This window comes from Trichechus manatus, unplaced genomic scaffold (assembly GCF_000243295.1).
Source record: "Trichechus manatus latirostris isolate Lorelei unplaced genomic scaffold, TriManLat1.0 scaffold00164, whole genome shotgun sequence".
NCBI lineage: Eukaryota > Metazoa > Chordata > Mammalia > Sirenia > Trichechidae > Trichechus > Trichechus manatus.
This window is the reverse complement of record NW_004444100.1, coordinates 987,234-996,269: the sequence shown is the minus strand read 5'-3', so window position 1 is coordinate 996,269 and position 9,036 is coordinate 987,234. Positions and strand designations below refer to the sequence as shown.

Genomic DNA, 9,036 nt, shown 5'->3' with positions numbered 1-9,036 from the left:
GAGTCATTGGTGGTTCAGTGGTAGAATTCTGGCCTCCCATGTGGGATACCTGGGCTCAATAACAATAGATAACATTTATTGAGTGCTTACTATATGCCAGACAAAATTTGAAGCTATTGTTATTGTTGTCATCAAGTCTCATGGTGACCCCATTAAGGCCCATTTTACAGATAAGGAAACTGAGTCACATAGAAGTTAAGAAACTTACTCAAGATAACATAGGTAGGTAGTAGTGGAGCCAGGGTTCAAGTCTGCACACATAATCATGATACTGTAGTATATATGCAGGTAGAAATGCAAAATGGACTGCAAGAGTAGAGGGCCTTCTGTGCCATCCCAAAGTATTGCACTTCATAAATTACCAAGGGAAGAGGAAATATCTTTTTATTTGTATTTGAATGGAAAACAAATAAAAAAGAAAAAAAAAGATTCTTTGTTATTAATAATTATTTAGAAGACTTGATTATCTAGAGGTCTCCAATATAGTAGCCAGAACTATACTCTCGAATATGGTAGCCACTATCCATGTGTGGCTATTGAGCATTTGAAGTACAGCTAATCCAAATTGAGATGTGCTGTAGGTGCACAATATACGCCAGATTTAAAGGATGTAGCATGAGAAAAAGAAAATAGAATGTCTCATTAATAATTTTCTATATCGACACATATTGAAGTGATGATATTTTGGATGTATTGGGTTAAATACAATATATTTTATTTTTACATGTTTCTTTTCACTTTTATTAATGGAGCTACTAGACAATTTAAAATTACCTGTATGGCTCACATTGTATTTCCATTGGACATCGCTGGTCTAGAGCAATTTGAAACTTGTGGTAGATATTTGACTAGCCAACTCTGATGAAGGTCTTCCTCACCACATTTGTCTTTTAACCACATTCTTTCCTCGCTTTCTGGTTATTTGCAAGAAAATTTCTAAAAGGCGCCCCCTTTGTAAAGGTTTGAGAGCCCTTAGAATTTCTTTTCCACTTGTTCCCAACCACAAACAAATGATCAAGGTGCTCTGTGGATGAGGAGTCAACACTTTACAAAGGCAAAGAGGAGAGGTGCAAAAAAAAAAAAAAAATTTCCAGCCCCTGAATGGTGTGAAGTAAAAGTGCTTTCAAAGGATTCCGCAAGAATGGCATAGGTGGACATAATGGGTCTGTCTCATCGTCAAAGAACCCAAGGAGTTGAAAGGAAATTCTAACTACAACACCAAATGCCACAAAACCATAGTTATTAATGCAAACTAACTAGCATCCCTGCCTATCTGTCACCATCTCATCTTAAAAAACTTGTGAAAAATACGTAATCCTGATGAGACTTCAATCAGGTATAAATACCAGCAGCTAAAGGAGATGCGGCACATTGTTCTGATCATCAGTGGAGCTACTATTAGGAAGGAAAGATCAGCCGAGTCCTTTGGCCCTGATCACCTCAATACAGGAGCTACTAATTGCAGTGACTTTGGCCTAACTCTCTCTGAAACAATGAATTATGCAAGTTATATCATAGCTTTTCAGCTTTGCCTCATTTTGGGTTTTTCTAGCTGCTGCTGCCAGTCCACCGTTTTGGCAGAGATACAGAACCTGAAGAAGTATCTTGTAAGTATGACCTTTTTAATAATACTTGCTTACGGTTGAAAAGTACTGAATGGGGACTTGCAGTTGTATCTGTGATACGTTGTTATCTCTAGCCCACAGTCATTTTGAGAAAACTTGGTGTTATTTTGTTAATTGTTGACTGGATGATCTAGATATCGTTTTAACCCTCTGCTCCATTCACTGTAAAGACTTAGAGGGACTTCATGCCTTTTTCAAAAGATGGGCATAAGATGGGAACAAAGCATAGCGATGTGTTAAAAATTTTCTGGTGAGAATCCATTCATCAGTTGTGATCAATCAAGTAATCCACATATTGATAAAAATGACTGGCTATCAGTGGTTAAGCAATTGGCTGCTAACTGAACGGTTGGTGGTTTGAACCCACCAGTGGCTCCATGGAAGAAAGATGTGGCAGTCTGCTTCCATAAAGATTACAACCTTGGAAACCCTATGGGGCAGTTCTCTGTCCCATGGGGTCGCTATGAGTTGGAATCGACTCAATGGCAATGGGCTATCAGTTTCTGATGTCTCAGGCTACTATGAAAGGGGCATAAAAGCTCAAGATTAACACTTAAAAATGGTAATAGGAAACAGTTTCTCAGCTAAAGTAAAAGAAGGCAAGTTTCTTAAAACCTTGGCTTAAAAAAAAATCACTTGTACAGCTATTTTTTCTCCAGAAAGTGCTTTTAAAATTGTATTGCCCTATCTATATTTCCTGTGAATTATTCCTTAACTCAGTCACTTGCTGAGATTTTGTAGCAGTTATGATTTTAGTTTATAGTTTTAAAAAAATTTTGTTTTGTTTTGTTTTATGAATTTCTTCTTTAATTTTATTTATAGTTAATGGAAATAGTTACTGCATATTAAATATTTTACTTGTCATAAATTTAGCTATTATAGTAATAGCTGTTATGAAATACTCATACATTCACAAACTATTTTATTCTTGCAAAGTAAAATCAAGTCACTTTTGTAGTGCTTTTTTTTTTGTTTTTTGAACTATCTTGCAAAGCTAACACAATTCTATCATGCTGGAGGGCACAGGTTGATGTTATAGAGACCTGTGCCATAGGGGGCAGTGTTTTCTAGTGGGATAGCTTTGCTGATTTTTTTTACTAGGCTTGAAAAACTTTCTTTAGCTTATTATAGTTATTTGGGGCTGTTCATGTATCACTAGCCTTATTGAGTTCATTTGTGACATTGCAATTAAAGGGTTTCGCTAGAAAATAAGAAAGCGAAAAGAGCATGATAGTCTTTGGCTCTATCTACCGTAATAGCTATTGGAAATAGTAAATTTTAGAACTAAACAGAAGGGTTGACAAGGAAATCAGTGAATATTGTCAGCATCTGAGTTCAGTAAAACTTTGAGTACATTTGTAGGGCAGTTTATGGACTAATTGTAAACCAATTTTTCTCTTCTTTTTTTGTAGAATGCAACTGGTTCAGATGTAGCAGATGGTGGGCCGCTTTTCTTAGATATTTTGAAGAATTGGAAAGAGGTAAGCTGAACATCTCCATTGGGCTAACTTTCTTCCTGCTCATTTTCTGGTGGGTAAATTAACAGCAACCTCTCTGTGCTCTTTTCTCCCAAGGAGAGTGACAAAAAAATAATTCAGAGCCAAATCGTTTCCTTTTACTTCAAAATCTTTAAAAACTTGGAAGGCAACCGGATCATCCAAAAGAGCATGGAGACCCTCAGGGAGGACCTCTATGTTAAGTTCTTCAATAGCAACTCCAGCAAACGGGATGACTTCCTAAAAGTGATGCAGACTCCGGTAAGGTGATCTTAATGCTTTTTAACTCCCAGAAGGTAGAAATTAGCTACTGGGTACAGTTATTAAAGCAATGAAATAAGTCCCTGGTGGAAACACTTCCTTACTAATTCCAGTCTGACTTTGGGTTTCTTTGCAAAGTCAGCATGGGAATCATATAAATTTGTAATCTGGAAAAAATACTAGCATTGTGACTATTGCATAAAGACAGGTGAATGGACACATCCAGGGAGGAAGTAGGTGAATAAATAGAGGAGCCTATTGAGGAGTCCCTGGGTAGTGGAAACAATTCATGTACTCAGCTGCCAACTGAAAGATTGGAGTTTGACTCTACCCAGAGGCTCCTCAGAAGAAAGGCCTGGACATCTATTTCTGAAAAATCACCCAATGAAAACCCTATAGAGTACAGTTCTACTCTGACACACATGGGGTGCCCATGAGTTGGTGTTGACTCTACATCAACTACTTTTTAATTCTTTAATTCTTTCATTGCCCCTTGTTTATGTGATGGAAATTCTCCTACTTTGTATGGGAGGCAACATGTGTTAGTGGAAAGAACAGTGGGAGGGGGTGAGAATATTTGCATTCTCCCCCCAGCTCTGCCACCAAGGGACTGTGTGACCTCAGATGAATCACATGGCTGGTTGGGGCTCAGTTTCCTCATCTTAAAAATAAACATTGGGCTCACTACAGAATTTCTGTGGTCTTCTTTGCCCTACAACTCTACAATGCCATGCATACAAAAGGAGAATGAGATAGGATAGAACTGAGCCCTTTGAAAGGAGCCCTGGTGGTGCAGTGGTTAAGCGCTTAGCTGGTAAAGGAAAAGTTAGTGGTTCAAACCCACTAGCCACTCCGTGGGGGAAAGATGTGGTAGTCAGCTTCCGTTAAGATTTACAGCCTTGGAAACCCTAAGGGGCAGTTCTACTCTGTCCTATACGGTTGCTATGAGTCAGAATCAACTCCATGGCAACGAGTTTGGTACGGAAGGCCTTTGATGAGGCGCTGGGGGCATCCCACTGTCAGGCTCTGGTCAGCCTCTCGGATTGTGCAGCCCAACTAGAGGCAAGGATGTTTGTTATTTGCTTGTTTTTAGAGGGAGAGAGAGAGAGAAAAATCGACTTTATACCTTATGAAAGACTTGTTTTGTCAACTTTTGGATACAAGTACATCTCAGCTAAAGAAACCTTTAGACTACAAAGCTTTATCTCCTGAAGTTGTCTTGAATCTTCTCAGTTAAGACTTTTAGATGCTGAAAGATAGCTTTCCAGCATAAAGACAAAATCATATTTTTCATAACTTTATCTAGTAGACAAAGGCCTCCAGATTCATCTGAGTTTGGCTTTGATATAAATGGGCCTGAACAACAGTGACAGGGGTCCTTTTATAATCTGTTCTCTCAGGATTTGTGCTCACCTTTCACCCTACCTGGTTCTGCCTCTCCCCACCTCTCACGTAAGCCCTCAGGAACTGAAATAAGTGCTAGCTCTTCAGGATTTCTCTAGTCTCCAGTACATTAGATAGTGAAACAATATCTTGCAAAATATAAAACTATCCTGCTTTCCACCAATACAGTGTTTCACAATGTTCAGCAGATTCCCTGTGGTCACAGGCTAGAGGTTGAGACAGCACTTGTTCTAACCCAGTGCTGCCCTAGTCCTGCATCAATCTCTTCATTTCTTAGCAATGCTTTGAACGCTGGAGAGTGAAATTTGTCACTTGCAAATGCACAGCCAGTAGGGAAGTCTGTGCTCCTGTAACTGGGCCTTGCAAGTGAAAATATCTGTTGGTCTCCCCATCCTTCTGGAAGCTCCAGGCCACCTGCTTCACGATGGACAATCTTGAGTGAGCTCTCAACAATTGTCCTCTTTTGCTCTACTGCTAACATATTTTAAGCATGTTATGTCCTTTTAATAATTAGTTGCTGTAGTCTAGACACCTTAGTCATTCTCAGAAATGTGGCAAGGTGACCACAGTGTTTCCAGCATTGGAAAGAAATATAGTGCCAGAGCTAAGATGAAATCACCTAAACGGTCCTATCGGTTAGAGAGAGGAATTGCAATATAGTTCAATTTGCTGATGTAGAAAGCTGGGTACAGGAGAATTTTGCAGTAATTCCTAATTTTAAATGTTATATATCAGTAAATATTGATTACTGCATATGAATATGATGATTTTTAATCACATTATAGTAATGATGAGACTGAACTAATTGTGGAGAAATCAAAAATTATAGTTTTCATCTGTCTTGGACTTGGTGTTTACAAAGTACTTAACCTATAGCGATGGTTCGCAAACTTTGAAGAGTATCAGAAGTGCCTGGGGAATTTAGTGAAGGCACTAAGGCTCAGGCTTCATGCACCTGCGTCTGCAGGTTATTCTCATACACATCAGAAGCTGAGAACCTACTCGTCTGATACTTACAGCAAAGACTAAAGTATAAGGTGACAGGATTGGTAGAGAGCCAAAAAGGTCGTTTAGTATAATCTCCCCATGTTTAGATGATAAAAAAAAGGTTCAGAGAGGTTAAGTGACTGGTTCAAAGTCACAGACTTATTGCATGCACAGGATTCAAACACACAACTGAGAATTCCAGTGCAGCAAATTCAAGGATATGTGATGTGCCCCAACATATTATAGCATAATTAGCAATTTACTCATAATTTGAGCTTTAACTGCTGAAGAAATCAACACTATATGTTCAAGTAATACATTACTAGTGAGAGTCACCTGTTTTTCTTTTTCTTTTGGAAGGAATACTTCCATTTTCACCGAGCATGGCATGAACATGAACAGCTGAGTATCCTGATGCCTGAAATTAATTTTGCTTTCCTTTTTTTTCCCAACAGGTGAATGACCGGAACGTCCAGCGCAAAGCGATAAGTGAGCTCCACAAGGTGATCGATGATCTGTCACCCAAATCTAACCAGAGGAAACGGAAAAGGAGACAGAATCTGTTTCGAGGCCAAAGAGCATCAGAATAATGATCACCCTGCCTGCAATATTTGAATTTTTAAATTGAAATCTATTTATTAATATTTAATATTTTACATTATTTATATGGGGAATATGTTTTTAGACTCATCAATCAAAGATGTATTTATAATGGTAACTTCTATGTAATGAAAATGAATATCTATTAATATATGTATTATTTATAATTCCTGTATCCTGTGACTGTTCCACTTGACCCTTTTCATATGACTAACTAAGCAAGGCTATGTGATTACAAGGCTTTTATCTCAGGGGCCAACCAGGTAGCTGGCTTTAGCAAGACATTGTGGGTTGTGCATTTATTTCAATTGATGATACAATTAACATTTACAAATGGTACCATCCAGTTGCTACCTGTTTGGAACATGTGTGCATTCTAAGCCACTGCTTTGATAGTCTGTCAGATAGCACTTGAATGTGTCAGATGATACGACCTGTCATCCCCTGATAAAAACATAACATCTCGTGTGATTTCATGCCTGGTGCTTTAGACTATTGTTGACAACTGTGACTGTACCCCAATGGAAAGTAACTCATTTATTTAACACATATGAATAAAGTATAATTTTGCAACAATTTATGCTGTATCAGATTTTTTCTAAGTGAGGACTGTGGGGGAATGAAGTATATCATGAATTAGTAGGAGGAAAGGCATTTTTCCCCATGGAAATTTTAAAATTGGATTCCAACCTGGCCAAAAAACAAAACAAAACAAAACAAAACAAGAACAAACCCACTCCCTTCGAGTCAATTCCGACTCATGGTGACCCCACAGGGTTCCAGGGCTGTCAATCTCTATGGAAGGTGACTGCCAAATCTTTCTCCCAAGGAGCCTCTGGTGGTTTCCAGCGGCTGACATTTTGGTTAGCCGTCATTTGCTTTAACCATTGCACCACCAGGGCTCCTTAAAATTGGATTAAACCCCATTAAAAGCAGTGCTTCTCTCCATTGACAGTGGTGGACCTTCACTGCTTTAGTTGGCAGCTGTCTGAGTTATCTTTCTGTGATACAGATTTAGTTATATCATCATTCACTTTAGAGCTTCTGTTATAAAAAACAGTCCAAACTGCTTATCTTGGCACAGAAGGCTTTATTTCTAACCCCTCCCCCAACTCCCCACCCCACCCCTCATCTTGCCCTTGCTCTCCCCATTCCCACCTTGAGCAAACATCCTTAGGTATGGGATGGTCAGTGTGAGTTCTAGACAGAAAGGCCTTTTCTGGAATCTGGGTTCTGCCATTACAAGAAGTATGACCTTTAATGAATTATTTATGTTCTCTAAGCTTCAGTTTCTTTGTCTGAAAAAGAGGAATAACTGTGCCTTCCTCATTATGTTGTGGACAGAGTTCATTCTTTCACTCACAAAATATTTATTGGAGCACTTACAATGTGCCTGGTGCTGTTCCAGGTGCTTGAGATACCTTAGTAAACAAAATAAACAAGGATACCTGCCCTTGGGGAGTTTAGAATTAAGCAAGGAGGAGATAGGCAATAAACAAAATATATGATAAGTCAGTAAATTGTATGTATGTTAGAAGGTGAGAAATACTGTGGAAAAAAGTAACAGTAGACAGGATGGGGGAATTGGGAATATTATAAGTGAGGTGGGGTGGGAGGGTTAGAGGTTTAAATAGGTGGACCATAGTAGGTCTCATTGAAGACATCGCGTTTAAGGAAGCACTTGGAAGAAGTAAGGGAGGTAGCCGTTTGGATTCCAGGGATTAGGATGTGGACATGTTTGGGGGGCTATTATGCGGCCTACTACAGGGAGGCAGCCCGGTATGGGGAGTCAGAGCTTCAGCAGCTGAGGAGGGCTTCCACGTGGAAGAATGGCCAGTAGTGTAGTGAGCTGTGAGAGTTCAAGCAGGTTAAGAAGGATGTCCATGGAGTGGGGTGGCCAGTGTGCGGGGTCAGAGTCGAGTGAGGGGAATATTGATTAATTAAGTAGATATATTAAGGATAATTGGAGCCAAGTTTCTTACTGTTGGAGAAGGAAGTTACAAGTATAGAAAGAGAGAAAATTAGAATAAACTCTATGATATTGAATTGGAGTTGGATGTATCAGTATACACTTAGGGTATATATACATATATATATGTATATATATACACACACACACACATACAGACAGAGAGAAAGAAGTAACATGATAAATGTAGATATATGTCCGTTTGTATATATATCCCTTAGCTGTGTCCATTGAGAGGGTCTGGGAGAAACAACATTGCAATAACATTGAGAATACCTACTACCCAGATAGATCTTGGCTTCTAAATACCATTCTCTACTAAAAGGAACCAGGGTTCCTTGGAGAGGTGGCTGATTCCAGGGCTGAATAGGGAAAATACAAGATAAGCCTTAACTGTACTAGAAAGCCAGGGAGTGCTCAGAGAATGATGGAGACATGTCAAAAGGCACAGAAGCTAGCTTGAAGGGCCTCCCAGTGGCCAAATCTGGGACAATTTGAGCATCAAAATAAACAGTGATAGTCATCTATTTTAAACTGTTGAATAAAATAAGAAACCGTTTATACCAGGTAGATACTGATCTAAATGAGTAAATGAAGGAATGCGATATGTACATAGTTTTAAGGTACTTCTCTACAAAATATTATTAATTACAAATGGGAAAAGAGTAATTTTTTTTTTTTTTAATATTTTATT

The 9,036-nt window shown here is 38.8% G+C and overlaps 1 protein-coding gene across 1 annotated transcript; it reads left to right on the top strand.

Annotated features, from left to right (window-relative positions):
- The first annotated feature begins 1,281 nt into the window (after positions 1 to 1,281).
- On the top strand, positions 1,282 to 7,011 carry IFNG (interferon gamma). Its single transcript, XM_004386417.2, has 4 exons — positions 1,282 to 1,607; positions 3,038 to 3,106; positions 3,200 to 3,382; positions 6,229 to 7,011. The coding sequence occupies exons 1-4, from the start codon at positions 1,362 to 1,364 to the stop codon at positions 6,361 to 6,363; spliced, it is 633 nt and encodes a 210-aa protein (XP_004386474.2). The 5' UTR covers positions 1,282 to 1,361; the 3' UTR covers positions 6,364 to 7,011.
- Positions 7,012 to 9,036: the final 2,025 nt, after the last annotated feature.